Raw genomic sequence first — 16,111 nt, 5'->3', positions numbered from 1 at the left:
GTCATCATTTCTATTTGAAAGTTTCATAGAGCTTAATCAGAGCGATTTTTCCTGTGCCCATTTTGGAAAAGTTTTGCCTTCTCTATTTTAATTTTGTCATTTGAAGAGAACTTCATTGCAAAATTATTGCATTGAGAAGTTGGGCAAGGTTTCCAAATAATTAAAAATTTATTATTTAACAGATTTATATTCAGATTTGTCAATGATACAGTTTACATTTTTGATTTTTGAAAAATTTTACAGATTTCATGAATTTTGGTTAATTTTATTTATGAATTATTATGAAAGTCTTATGACTGTGGTAATGTGGATTGCTGATTTTTAAGTGAAATGACTCAATCCAATCTATGTTTGATATGACTTGCCAATAATATTTTTGAAAAAAACAAGCATTCCACATAATACAAGTCAACAAAATTCACATTTTTTCTATGTTGCAAGGAATTTAAAAAAGTTTTTTTTGTCAGCTCTAGTTTTCGAGATAATTTCTAAAAATTGTTAAAAAAAATAGTTATTAAACTTATGTACTTTTTTGACTAAACTGTGAATTGAAAATTCTTATTGTGTCAATGATCAACTTTCCCGAAGATCGCAAGTTATTTTGAATTCTGAGAAAAAAGTTATGGAAGTTTTCTTTTTGTTATTATTTTCCAAACCTGCAAAAAAACGGGATCCTCGACGAAATTTTGGAGTAAAAATAAACATAATTTAATCTACGATATTCTTTAAACCGTACGTCAAATCATTTCGCTGTCCTGAACAAAAATTATGAATGAATTAAAATGTTCGTTATCAAATATTCAATAACTTTTTTCTTAATGATGTCAGAAGAATTTTTAATCTTTTAATCTCATTTTGTGAAAGCGTTGTATCTCTGATACAAGAATATCTTGGCAATATCTGAGTACTTGGTAAAATAAAGGATAGTAAATTGATGGAAATTCAGCTTTTGCATTTATGTAGGTTTATAGGTTTATCTGTTATAAATGATATTTTTTTTCAAAACTGATCAATTTTAAAAAATTCCACACGCCATATCACCGAAACTAGAAATGATAGACAAAATCTGTGAAGTGTTTTGAATTCAGGACGCTGAACAACTAGCACAATTTTCCCGTATGTTTGGATAACGTGCCGCTATTAAGCCTACCCCCATTCTGAGTTAAACTGAGTCTATTTGAGGTCATTTTTGAATTTCACATAGTCTGGGATCCTCAAATCATCTTTTTGGATCAAAATTCATTTATGATTTTTTTTTGCAGAATTTAACGTTTACATGAGTAAATTGGAACCTTATGATTTGTATGGAAAATTGAAAATGTTGACGAACTGAAAAATCAACATAATTTTTGTTTAATTCTGTAGAAACGAGCCTGCTAAAGCCCATGTACAAAATTTTGAAAATCTGTGTTTCCGGTGACATTTTTCAAAAAATTTCTATCTGTGACTTACCAGAATAAAATTAGGAAAAATAAGATAATTGGAAAGTGAAACTATCAAGAATTCGGACATTTTTGAATGAAAAAAGAGCACAAAGTAGAACGCCTAGGTACGGATTTAAGAAAAAAAAATCATCATAACCAGAGGTGCAAAGAGATCCCTTTACGCTACATGCAGTGCCGATTCTTACAACCCGACGTCAGCCACGAAAGAATCATCTTGCAAAGTTGCAAACTGATTCTTTTCCCCTTACGTGCAGAACGTCGAACGTGTCTACAAGTAAAAGTCAACCGCGCGATGACTGCACGTTCCGAAAATTACAAACGATTCTCCGAAGTTAGGAACAGTTGCAAACTTGCAAGCCCGAAGATAAAATCCCTTGAGCCGAACAGAAAGAATCATTTCCGAAGATAGCTACAGTCTGCAAGTTGCTTGCTTGCAGACTTGCAGCGCGGCGATGTACGTTTGCAAACTTGCAAGTTGCAAGTTACAGAACGGTGGACTCGTTCTTGTGCGGATGGATTCGTTCCACTAACCTAAGCTAAGACCGACCGAACCGAATCCACGGAGGAAGAAAGTGATAGGCCGAAGAACCACCGCCACCGACCATCAATTCAGTTGCCGTTCAGCCATCGAAGCGTGCGCGCGTAGCGTATGTACATGGCTATCAGCATAACGCTCGGCGCGCCGTACTACAAAAGTAAGGACATGATGGAGTTGATGTTGGTGCCTTCGTGTTCGTTTCGTTTCCTTCTAAGACGGATTCGAAAGGAAGTGGTGCCCAAATTTTATGGTCGAAAGCGTGATATGTTTAACCGTGAAAGGTCCAGCTTTTTATAAGCAGTTTCGTAATATCTGAAATATATACAACTGTAGAGTAAGATTTTTAAAATTAAAGTTTTTACGAAGATTGCAAGTAATTTTGGCTTTGAAGTCAAAGAAATTTTGTTGGTTTTTTCCTTCTGTTGAAACGAAATTCTGATGAAAATTTGTACCAAAATGAATCATAGATATTTTTCAAAGTATAACTTAAAACGCTTTACAGTCTTCAGCAAAGAAGTAAAACATAATATATAGTCAATGATTGATTTATCATAGAACTGTTTTTTAAAAGCCTTATCAGTAAAACTGGATGCGATAGACAAAATCTCACCAAATATTCGAGTTCAGTACGCCAAAATCATTCAAAACCAGTTATAAAACATTGATAGAAGATTTGAATCAAACAGAGTGTGAAGTTTTTGAGTTCAAGGTTGGAATGACGACGAACAAGCACTGAATTTCTATTGAGTTTTGAACTGAGCTGTACAAACTTTCTGTAAAAAACCAAATGAGTGTTGCAGACCACAGAAGAAGACATGACTCCCAAGATTACTTGGTAAAGATGACGTGATTCTTATACATGTCTAAGCAAATGAAACTGAATTCTAAATTTGAAATTTACACAATTTAATCTGTGATCCTACTAATCAAGTGACCCTGCCTTCGGAAAATCGATTGAATTTTCGGGACATAACTTCAAAGAAGTTTTCGGGACGAAACTTCAAAGAATTTTAACGCAGCACTGTTTTAAAACATCAAAGATGATTTTTCAACATAGTTTGGATCAGTTTTATTTAACAACTTTGTGTTCATAAATAACTTGTAAGATGACAAAGTTATAATCAAAACTAATTTGCTTGTATTAGCTTTGATGATTTATATCAATCACCCTGGTATGATAATTGAAAACTAAAATAACAGTTGGGCACCACTTCCTTTCGAATCCGTCTTAGAAGAAAACGAAACGAACACGAAGGCACCAACAACAACAACTCCATCATGTCCTTGCTCTTGTTGTACGGCATGCCGCGCGTTATGCGGATAGCCATGTACATAAGCTACGCACGCACGCTTCGATGGCTGAACGGCAACTGAATGGATAGTCGACGGCACCTCGGCCTATCACTTTCTTCCTCCATGGATTCGGTTCGGTCGGTCTTAGGTTAGTGGAACGAATCCAACCACACAAGAACGGGTCCACCGTTCTGTAACTTGCAAGTTTGAAAACGTACATCGCACCATCCCGCTGCATGCAAGCAACTTGCAGACTGTAGCTATCTTCGGAAATGATTCTTTCTGTTCGGCTCAAGGGATTTTATCTTCGGGCTTGCAAGTTTGCAACTGTTCCTAACTTCGGAGAATCGTTTGTAATTTTCGGAACGTGCAGTCAAAGGATTTTACCGCGCGGCTGACTTTTACTTGCAGACACGTTCGACGTTCTGCACATAAGGCAGAAAGAATCAGTTTGCAACTTTGCTAGACGATTCTTTCGTGGCTGACGGCGGGCTGTTAGAGTCGGCTAAAAGTCGTGCGCTGCATGCTACATGTAGGGATCTCTTTGCATCTCTGATCATAACAAAATTACTTAACATTAGTTTCAAACACAGTTTCAAACATTGATTAGTTTTAATCATTTGAAAGAAACAATCATAAAACTTTCAAAGTATAATTTTCAACCATGGTAGTTTCTATTTATATGAATAGTCACATTATTTCTAATGATTTTTTTTTTAACAAACCCTCAGTTTATCAAATTTGTAGGTAAAAATGTTGTTAAATATTGCCTTATTATTAATGTGATCTTCATTTTTTTTTAAATACCGTTGGGTTTTTCGCAGAGATATACAAACCAACAATTTCAATTCTTCGGCTTATAATTACAATTCATTAATTTTTCATTTTTCATAATTCTTCATTTTTGAATAATCGCCTGAAATATATTAAATTCGTAAGCCTTGTTTCGGAGACTAAATAATGAAAACTTGAAATGAATTAACCTTATTTTTTTTAAATCCCTTTCCCCTATTAGTAACAGGGCATTTTCTTTCATAAAGAGCTGAAAATTGCTCTTTATTATCATACAACCAAATATTGTATTAATTAAAACCACATTTTGATAAAAGCATTCAGTGGATAAAATTGAACAAACTGGCATAATCATATTGTAGCTCTATAAATTCAAACTACATGTCTATAGTGTTTTTTTGCTATCCAATGATGATTGTTCTATGGAAGTTATTTTGTAGCCAAAAATCTTGAGTAGACGTTCGATGGTTGAAAGTTATTTAATCGAATACAAATTTAATTTCTTAGTAATCATTTAAACTAGGGTTGTCAGATTTTTTTTACAGAACGTTTCCGGGCCGATCAAGTCCAGGCAATTTTGTATAAAAACGTGACTAAGTCCGAGCATTTGATTTCAAAATTGAAGATCAAAAATCTCGGCAATATCCGGGCAAATTTGGTCAAAAATCAGAAATAACGGAACAAAAATCATGAAAAAAAAAATATTTCTTCAAAACTCATAGATAAGTCGTATTTGAGGCTTCCAAAGTCATTATCATGATTAATTTTATAATTCTTGTTCAAAATATTTCGTTTGAGGAATAAATTAAAAAACTAACAACACATTTTATTTTTTATTTATTTGATTTTCCTAATAAAATGAATAAATCCGGAAAAAAATCTGGGCTTTTTTCTAAGAAATCCGGGCAACCGGGCCGGGACAAACTGATCCCAAATTTTGAATTAAATATCCGGGCAATCTGGCAACCCTAATTTACACTATGTTATTATTAACATTGTCGCAGAGCTTCACATCTGATGTGTTTAATGAGTTTTTAAAAGCTGTTTTCGAGCAAGTACAACAACAAAATTGTTGGAAAAAATTTGGCTTCTTTGTTTCGCAAGTATTTGATTTACGTAAAACATTGTTTTATTTTTTAAGTTAAATATAGCTGTTGCAACAAGATATAAAAAATAGGACTTTTTGAGTCTAAAGTAGGACGGTAGGACGAAATGTAAAACGTGTCCAACCAAACAAGATCGTCTAGAAAGTCTATCAGTGCCAGAGACTTTGTAACAAAATTTTGCTAAATTCTTTGGTATTATAGATTTTTGTATTTTTTCGGCAATCCCATAAATTAAAAATATTCTTGAACAATGAGCCATATATCTAATGCAAAACATCTTTGTTTTATTTTTTCAGAATTAAAAATTGTTTTTATTACTCAACCTAACTTTGTGTGAAAAACTTTAAAAAAATAATAAAAAAGATGGTCTTGCATGAGTCATATCAAAAAATTTTCACATGTATAAATTTTTACAAATTTTTCTTAAAATATTTTCATTTCAGGAAAAAAATCCAAAAGTTTTGAAAATAATTTTCTGTTAAGTTTTATTATAAATTTGATTTCTATCACACTTCCTTCGAGACAGGAAAATTTATCCCTTAAGTTTCAATGAAAATTTTTTTCGAAAGTGACTCGGGATCACTTGAAACTATACCATATGAAATTACACTGAATAAAATTCAAAAAGACTCTGTTTGAATTTTTAAAATAGTCTGAAGAAATTATTTTAAGTAAATTGACTGAAACTTCTATTTTAAAGCAATGGATTTTAGGTTAAGAAGATAGTTTTTAAACACAGCTAAAATACAGCAGCAAACTGAATTTTAGAATAGGTTAACCTACTTTTCAAAAATACAACTCGTTTTCTTAATCTTCTTTTCGACTGTGATTTCCAATTCTGGCATCTTTTTTGAAAAAAAAAAGTTGTTCGCCTCAAGTCCGACAATTGAAATTATAATATTGTTAAACAATTGGTAAATAATTAAGATGAATAATTCTTTTGTATGATTTCGCTATATATTTTCTTAAAATCTTGCAGCTTCAATGTCAATTAAATAAATAACTTTTATCTAGAAAATCATTTGGGTTTCTATTGGAACAGACTTAGTTGCTTTGTTTCAATCAGATTTCGTTGGTATAAGTTATTTTAAAATGTTATCTCAATGTGTTTATTTTTTAAAACGCTTTAAAAGTGTCCATTTGTGACTTTTTACTACAGTTTGTTTTTCCTTTTCTTTTCGTAATAGTGTTTCTTAAATGTTGCTCATTTATTTAAATTCAAAAACAATGTTACTGAAAAAGAGTTGTTTTAAAAATATAAAGGTTTTCATGGTGCTTATATGTAACTGTAAAAAACATTCAAAGAATATAGAGAGCAGAAGAAAAAGATTTTCAATCTCAAATAAGTGATAAGGCTATGATCATTTAGTATCCGGGCACTTTATTTCGGTGATAGCTACATTACTAGAGATCGGTTATGCAAAACTTTAGCAGCGTTGTGTTGGTTATAAAAAGGACTATCTTGTCTATTTTTTCCAGATTTTTAAGTTAACGTGTATTTGAGATATGTACGATGCAAAAAGACATGGTAAAATTATTTTTGCACAAATTTGCGCCATTTGCGCATTTTGCGCCTCGAAAATTTTTCATTGTCGACTTGGAAACTCATAAACTGTTGATTTTTTTCTGATTTTTTTTTGGACTTAATGGCTAAGAAGTATAAGGAGCCACTCTAGGACCCACACGAAGTTCTAATTTAGCTTCGGAATGGAACCCTTGATCTAAAATATGTTAACAAGTATATCTATTGTTATTGGGAATAACTGAATGCAGACCCCTTAAATAATGCAATTAATCCATTTTCGGCAGTCAAAAAGTGTTGTCTGACTAGTAGACATCAATTAAATAACTAATAGTGAGCAGTTCCTTACATCGCAATCTGTGCAACCGGTTTTTACGCATTGTGACAGATGTGTCCTAATGGACGAAGAAATTTATGTTAAAACCGGATTTAAGAGATCAAATCCTTCGAGATGCCTACTCATGAAAATGTTCCAACTAGAATCCAATTGCTTATTCCAGGTGAGTTTGTGTAAAATATCATGATTTTACAAAGGTTTTGCTTCTGTGGTAAAAATAATAAATCAATACATGACTGAAAAAAGTGTGCAAAGATAAAAAAGAGATTTTATGAAAAAGTGAGAGTATTGCTTGAAATCAATGATAAATAATTTTTTTTATATTTTTATATTAAATTTCATATTAACACCTTCATCTACTCCATAGAAAGTTTTTCGATCAAATGAATAGTTTTTAAAATACACACGTTTGTAACTGCCCGGATACTAAATGATCATAGCCTTAATAGCACTTGAAACCCATAATTGCTAAGGAAATTGGTTTTTCTCATTCGAATATTTTTTTTATTAGGTAGTAGAAAGTGGGGTTATGTGGGCTATGGAGAAACGTGGATCACTCTAAATATCTCAGCTGTGTGTTGAGAAAAAAAATCTCAAAACAACTGTCATCGTTGTCGCTTTGGGTAAGAATATTTTTCTATAGGTTGTTGACTAATAACTAGCTGCAAAATATTTACATACATAATTAAACGAGCACCCGAAAATTTCATCAATGGTAAACCTATAGTTCATAAGAAAAAATATTCATATATTGTTTAATTGTTTCATCGTTTATTATCTTGATATCATCTGACAAAGGTGGGTGTCTGAATGAATAAAACTTAAATCTAGGTTTACATAAATCGTTTGCCAGTTTCTTAATCCTTCACTCATGTTATGCTCAATCCGTTGTTTGAAAGTTGCAATGGACACATTAAAATCGAATAGGGTATAATTACGGAGAAAGCATAGTTTTGCGGCACGAAGGGGGTCGTTACTGCCATAGAGCGTACTTCGTGGTTCCAATAAGAGCCAGTCTCGATTCCGAAGGGTTCGTTCTGGAGCATAAATGTTACAACGGGAAAGCAGCCAACAGCAGTCAATTTCATTTCTTAAGATCTTTGCCACGAACAGTATGCATATTAGGTCTTAGATTTATCTTAAACTTTCACATTTTTTTCAATGTAATAATATCGATTATGAATCTTTTATGAGGATTTTTGCCAAACCGTTTGCGAGCCAGAATTTTTTATCTGTTCCATCATACAAAAATCTCTTTTTTATTTCCTCCCCCAAATAAAAAAAACTCTTTTGAAACTAGCAAATCTCAGAAAAATATTTTTTTTAAAGTTACAAAAATTGCCAAATGATACTTAAGAAATGTAGAGAACCTTATGATTTATTTTTTCAATTTAACTTTTACAATAAGGCCATCAGGTAAGGATTAAAATGTGTATCATCCAAAATATGTTCCTTATACCATTTATTGTTTGGGTTAAACGTGAAGAATAAATCAGAAATGTTTTAAATAAATATAAAAACTTCGTTTCGTCAGTTATGTGGGTTTGCCATCAAAAATTGGTGCTTATTTGCCCAGCTGTGCTCGTATAAAGGAAAGGCATGCTATCTGCGCCCTTTCAAATTGTTACTCTTGACAGTTCATATGAAATCGATTGTAAAAGTGGTCTGAATAGCTGAATTTCAAACCAATGAGATCTGTAAATGCACGAATGCACCTATCAAGGTTTTTAAAATGAATTTGAGCTGAATTAAAATACGATAATGTTAAAACTTTTGGATTATCTTTATTATCACGGATTTGTTTTTACAGCTTATAAAGGCTTAGTTTTAAGGAATTCAAAATTTCTTCGTTATATTTCAAACACTAAGAATGTTTATATGGCTGAAAATAAAACAGCAAATTTGATACGTTGGTCAGGCAAAATGTTGGACGAAAAAATAATTAACTCGTGAAATTGAATGCTTTGGAATTTTTACAGCGTATTTTTGATGAATTGTTGATACCGAGCGTAAAACGTCATTTTAACCGAGAGCTAAAATTTCAGTATGGAAAACAAAAATGATAGATGGATGTAAACATCGTGCTCGTGTTCACGTCTACCAATGAACGTACGGATTGTCTTGAAAACTTTATGTTTATTCGTAAGGAATCAGAAGCATACTTTAAGTTTTACTTTCAAACTACAGGCAACGTGAAATTGAATCAGTTTGCTAATAGCATCAAACTCAAACAAATTTTTATCTCTCATAAGAATCGATTTCGATGGAAGTAGAGTTTAATAAAAGCAATGGAAAACAACTTTGATGACTACTCTTGTTGGGTTATTTGTAATTAACTTTTGAATTTCAACATCTCAATGAGGGAAAATAATCAAAAATCAATTTTTAACATACAATTCATTTATTGTAGCTAACATATCCGATCCATACATTGAAACTTAAATAGTTATAAACTCTCTAGAAAACATTAACAAAACAGTCAGACTCCTAGCTCTGCGGAACACTTTAACGCTCCATTGATTCTGAGATCTTTCTTCCTTCTTACAAATTAAAATCAAAAGATTGATCTATCTTTCACCATAAATCACAACTATACTTTAACGACACTTAAAGTGAAACTGGATTGGCAATCGTTTCGGGAAATCTTGTGGAGCGTTCGCTGGATTCATTCAGCGAATCAAAATAGTTCATTCTGGTTCAACCTGCCGGTAGGCTTCAAGCCGTTAGCTGCGGCACCGTGTCGTAGAATATGCCCATCGTCAGCCGAATGATGCCGTTGGGCATAATGCTAGAAGTGAGAAAGAAGCAAAACGGTTTCAGGTTAATGCAGTTTGTTGCAGATGCCGACATAAAATGAAAACGAGAGTTCTCACGAGTAGAGCTTGAGCATGAGCTGGATGTACCAAGGTGAGGCGATTACTTCACACCGGTTCTTCAACATCCCCTCTACGGCCAAATCGGCAACCTGGTCTGGCGTTTGAATCGGTACCCGGCACCTGTGAGGAAAGTCAAACGAATATTACCATCAGTAGGAGGTACATAGTGAGGAAGATAAGGGGCGGTCTTGCGAAACATTGCAAAAAAAGCGAAAATGCATCTGAAAAGTATGTCTCGTTTGTGGGTAGGCAGCAGAGAATGATTCAAGGGAGCTTTGATTGGAATTGGACTTAATTGATCGAAACTCTGCACATGGAACTTTAACATGGTTTGTAACCTTGACAATCTTCTTGCGATAAAGCTGAAACTAGATGTGTATCTTTCCTTGACCTGGTTGTTATGCCGTAGAAAATATTTTCAGCTTATACCTCAAAGAAACAATTTGTACTTCAAAAGGTTTGATCAGAACATGGTTTCCAATCCTCTTAACTTGAATCCTAACATTCTAGACAACAACCGAACTCTCCAAAAAAATGTTAATCAAATTTAGACTAAGGCGAAACGAATCATTAAAGAAGATGGAATTCCATTACATGGAGAGCACCAGGTTATTTTGTTTTCTTTTTTGATAGAAGTAAACCATGTAAATAAAAATAAATTAAATAAATAATTTATAATTCCATGAATTATCACAAGTTTGTGTTTCACTAATTATTCAGTCGTTGTTTATTTATTGTTGCCATACAATATAAGTTTCATTGAGCAATATAAGACAGGACAATCTATCCAACAACTTCAATTGGTTTTACTGGCATTCACAATTAAGTTTTGAATTTTTTATTTTTCAAAGGGCATTCCTATTAAATGCCGTGTAAAACACTTGTATTTTCATTTGGTAAATGCATGTTTCTTCAGAAAATAACTTTTAATTTAGATGTTCTGAAAACAATTTAGTTTCTATGCAACTCCAAAAAAGTTCTCCAAAGATTATGCACGAATACTACCTTTTTGTTATGCAACCACTACTAAATACCAGAAGTTTGAAATGGTCACTTTTGAGCAAAATCAACCTAACGAAGAACATCAGCTTAGAGATCTATTTTGTGAAGCATCGCAGCGCTTATGTTATGAAACCACTGGAACCGGTATGAAATTGACTTTTTGGTGAATTTTAATTGCGGAATTGCGGAAATCTTGCGTAGTTGTACTCAAAATCCAGTGCAAAGTTGATATTTAAATGTTAGAAAATCTGGGAAATAGCAAATTACCAAAAAATTCGAAAAACAGCTATTTTTGGAATTTGTTAAAAAATTTGAGTTTCGTATTTTGAATATCCAAAGATGCCAAAATGTGTCAGATTGCGTCAAATGTTCAATCCACTATCAAAATTCATCTACTGTGACTATTTAGACGGTTCATTGATTGAAAAGTGCGGTTTTTACACAACTTTTTTACATTTTTGTAGTTATGATCTTAAAAAATTAAAAGAATCTTTGTGCGCATCGTATAGTTTCCATCTTCAGCTTTCTTGGACAATTATATAGTTCTACCAACATAAAACGTCATTTTATTAAAATGAACAAATTGGTACTAAACACAAATTTTAAGTGCCTATTCACAGGTGGAAAGTTAAAAGGACACGATCTGTTTAGCCCCTCTTTACCCCTATGAAGAAGATGTGATTTTAAAAAACAAATACTTTAAGACTAACTTGGAACTCAATCGATTTTTACAAAATTAATAGAATCTAGCAGCTAAAAAATGGACTCAACCACGCCCAAAGTTTCAGATCGTTCGACTGATTTGTGCCCAAGACAGGGCCGTGGGAAGAACAAATTCATGGAGGGGAGTTTTGGTTACTAATTTTTACCAATAATTTTTCAAGGATTCAAGGATTCAAAAAAAAAATTAAAACAAATTATGTTTGTAATTATATGATTATTCATTATTAAATATTCTGACATTAAAAGTTTCCGTATTAAATCGTCACCTTTGAAAATGGGTCCTAACCTAAAAGGTGAGCTAAATTCGCTTTCATCGATCACAGAAGAGTATATAGAACAAAAAGTTGGCCAAAAGTGTTTTTGACATTTATTTTCAGTCATACGTTTGAATATCTTGGAATAAGACAAATGAAATATTATTAGAGTTAAAAAAAAGTAATTTTCAGATACTTCAATCACCTATCAGTAATTTTTAAGCTTTCTTATAATAAAAAAGTCGATATCAGTATCAAATCCACTTGAAAATCCTCTTATTTTTTTACCACTTAATTGTACTGATTTCTACTAAGATTTACATCAACACATTTTTGTAGTTTTTCTTTGTAATGGGCTTCAAAAAGATTCACAAATCAGCCGCTTTGCCAGGTGTCTTTGAAACTTTTTTGATTATTTTTGAGGCATACGTGTATCCCGCTGCCCTAGTTACATATGTGCTGCATAGCCTTAAATATTCATAGGCACGATTTTATGGAGCTCCTGTGTTTTTTTTTGCTTATTTTTTCGACTATTTGGAGTACATCGTGAAATTTTAATGAGTCTTTTCTCTAAAAATATAAGATTTGCTTCTATAGAGCGATCTCGATATTCTATTCTGCATGATTGTTCTAAACAGATCAGCTCTGAAAAATGAACGTTCAATTTGCAAATAGAAATTTCCAAATCAATTAGAATAAATTCTCAATTTTAAACCCGAAACTGAAAATCCAAGAGTTTTTTTTATTAACATTTAAAAAAAGAATAGCGTATTACTTCCAAAATTTATAAAACAACACTGTTCCACGAGATAATCATAAATGAATATGTATGATTAGCTATATGAATTATTTGCAATAAGCAATAATTAACAATTTTAAACTGTAATTTGAAAAATTATTTTTTCTTTTGTGTAACTGATTAAAATAAACATGGTGCATTGAAAGGATTTTACAAAAAATCAGATCTATTTTTCAAATTCAACATTGAAAATATCACGAGTGCGGAAGTTTTTTCTTCTGTTCATGGTAAATGAAGTTATGAATTTCACATGATGTAAAATTTGTTGCTGGGACTTGCTGGGACTTGCTGGGAACATAAACAAAACAGTTATTTAATAAAACAAGCTATGAAAACTATAAACAAAAAACAGAGTATTTGAAAGCTCCATATTTAGAGTATTTGAATTAATTTTTTGCAACCACTTATCCTCGATTATAACATTCTAACATTCATTTAAATTCTACTTTTCAAAATTTGTTGTTAAGTCACTTCTAAAATTAGTAATCACATGTTGAACTGTAATGCGATTATTATATAGTTTTTTGTAAAATTTCATTTGATAAAAATATTGAAGTTCCGATAGCCGCTATTACTCGTAAAAAAAAATATAGAAAAAATTACTGGTACATAGTGTAAAATGTATTAAAGAGGCAAATAAACATAAAAATCATTGAAAGGGCTTGTGATATAGCTCAGTTGGCAAGTCTGTTGTCTCCTGAGCCGATGTCCGCGAGTTCGAGCCCAAGAGTAAACATCGAACACAGATGTACCGGATAAGTTTTTCACTAACGATCTGCCAACTGCAACGTTGATAAAGTCGCGAATGCCATAAAGATGGTAAAACGACTATAATCGAAACAAAAAAAAAACATAAAATAAAATTAAAAAAAAAAAAAAATCATTGTAATAGTTTAATTTTAAATTTTTACTTTTCCAGGTTTTTGGGTGAAATACTCCTGTGTGCGATGGTTAAAATCTTTTGATTTGTTTAAGAGTCTTATAGATCGAATTTGGTTGATTTGGGCATAAAATAACCTTTTTTGGAGGAGTCTTCCTTCTCTAAAAAAAACTTATTCTATACTCAAACAAACATGCCCAATCATCCAAGTAAGATATAAAAATTATCTTATTTTCGAATCAAATTTCCTTGAGGCAAATTTGAACAAAGTTAATGGTTTTAGTATGAAGTTTAGCTTTAAAAAAAACTGCAATATTAGCACATTGTGGACCAAATACGAGATACCGTCAACTAGGGCAACATGCAACAATTTGCAACTTCAATGGCCTCTAAAATCTTAATGCCTACATATATTCATACCTCTTGTACATCAAAAGTTTCAAGGTTAATGGGCCACCAAACTTATGTAGTCAGAATAATTATTGGTTTAACGAGTTATTTTTAAATTTACTAAAACATGCGATTTTCACCCTACTAAGAAAAAGGGGTAAGTTGCAACAAACTCTGTAATTATTGAGAATCAAATTAAAACGTTGGAAAATTAATAGTTTTCGATACATTTGTGATGTCATAACGCATAAAGCACCAATTGCAGTAATTTTTGGTTTTGTTCAAATTAAATTTTAGATATTTTCGGTAAAAAAATTTTAATGAAAAAGGTTTTAAACTGCTGCATACATTTAGGGGTAAAAAATACTACAAAATATTCTTTTAGCTTAAATCATGAAAACAAATCTTAGGATGGATGAAATTTTAATGTTAACAAACGCATAATGCAAACCAATCATATCCCATCAAATGGAAACGCCATTTATGAGATTTAGTTCTGATTTGCATTTTGTTGCATTTTGCCCCAGACAACTAACTGAATTATAAAAATATTTATTTAAAAAATTTGGTGATTTTTCGAAAAATATTTATACACCAACAGTGTTAGTATAGGATAATAAAAGCAATATAAAGTTTGTAGGTGATATCATAAAGCCAATCCGTCATACTAGGTAAAGTTTTTTACGGCATCGAAAAATGTAAAAATTTGTACATTTATTGCTATAATTTTCAAATTTTTCATGAGATTCACAAACTTTAAAAAAATCTTTCACGATGTTAAAAACTATGTCATCATCAATTTGTTATCATTCAATGATAACTTTATTGCAGTATTTTGAAATAAAAATTGAATGAGTTTTGTGGTATACAAATGTTGCATCTAACCCTGCTTTTGCATGCTGCCCCGTTTGACGGTACTTCGTTTTTTCGCTTGCCGCTAGTATGCTTCATTAAAAATCCGAACGTTATGAATCTTATAATGATACCTCATTCTACAAAATTTAACATAACACTTCTCGATACTCAAATATCTATATTAAATTATGTTGAATGTTGTTCATTGGTTTCTGGAACATAAAATGACGAATTTTGGTGTCCTTAATGTGTCAAAAAATGTTAAGCAATACACTGGGAAAATATAGAATTTTGTGCAGAATGTTTAGGTGAAGATATTTCTTTAACAGCAAATATTTTTCATAAAGAATCAATACCATGATGGAAATCCTATGGATGATTTTTTTTTAATTAAATTTGGGTTAATCGGATAAAACAAAGAACTAAAATTCTATAATTTATTTTTAAATAAACAAATTACAATTTAATTTTGTGTAAAAAATTTAAATGTGGTTATTGAAGTGACAAGTAATCTTAATTCTTAATACATAAAGGACCGCGAAGAAATGTATGTAAAGAAAACCCGAAATTCATCAGATTTGAAAAACCTCTGCACTAAATTTCAAAATTTGGCATTTTTAAGTTACGGCAAATGTTGTGTTCAATTTTGTCGAATAAAGTTTAACACGCAAATTCATTCCATTTGAGTTATACTTAGAAGTGTAGCACACTGTTGGCAAGCGAAATTTGGAATCTGCATTCTGAATCTGAGTTTTGAACCTGAATTCATGAATTGGGCTTTGATTCCGAATTTCCATACAATTTCTGAAATGTACAAAAAAAAAACGATTTCTGAATCTTAATCCAGATCAGAATTTTATGAGCCAAGTTTTAGAGAGCTCATTCATGAATCTACTATTAAAACTCTGTAGTTCAGGTTTGATCTAAATTCACTATTTGGATAATTTATTTTAAATATGTTTTGAAAATCAGAATTTACAAGGATCTAAATCTGACTTTTTAATTTCAATAATATGTCTGGTGTAACGGCCAAATGTTTGGGATCAGTCTTCTAAAACATGTATTTTTTTTACGCGTATCTCTGTTATCCAACAATTTATTGTTTGTCTGCTTAGCTGATTTGGAAGCTAATGAGTTGAACCTGCTTTATGGATATCTAGTTGAAATATTTTTGATATCTAACATCATTAAACCTTTAGGAAAAGATTGTTCATTTTCTGATGATTTTGACCAAATAGGCCAACCGTTGGAAAAACATTCAAATTAGTTTTTACCATAGCTTAGTTGTCTCAGAAGTTA

General features: G+C 31.6%; 2 protein-coding genes across 3 annotated transcripts in view; both read right to left on the bottom strand.

Annotated features, from left to right (window-relative positions):
- Positions 1-16,111, bottom strand: part of LOC129757038 (pikachurin) — an 865,561-nt gene that overhangs the window by 384,197 nt on the left and 465,253 nt on the right. The gene's annotated exons all lie outside the window — the stretch shown is intronic.
- The window catches only part of LOC129757041 (uncharacterized oxidoreductase YoxD-like), a 20,563-nt gene continuing 12,297 nt past the window's right edge, over positions 7,846-16,111 (bottom strand). Inside the window, exons 4-5 of the mRNA XM_055754143.1 lie at positions 9,907-10,029; positions 7,846-9,821 (exon numbers count right to left, since the gene is read on the bottom strand). Coding sequence (XP_055610118.1) covers positions 9,749-9,821; positions 9,907-10,029 — 196 coding nt within the window. The 3' untranslated portion in view covers positions 7,846-9,748. The remainder of the gene's footprint in view (positions 9,822-9,906; positions 10,030-16,111) is intronic.

This window comes from Uranotaenia lowii, chromosome 3, assembly GCF_029784155.1.
Source record: "Uranotaenia lowii strain MFRU-FL chromosome 3, ASM2978415v1, whole genome shotgun sequence".
Classification (NCBI taxonomy): domain Eukaryota; kingdom Metazoa; phylum Arthropoda; class Insecta; order Diptera; family Culicidae; genus Uranotaenia; species Uranotaenia lowii.
This window is presented reverse-complemented; position numbering and strand designations above follow the sequence as displayed.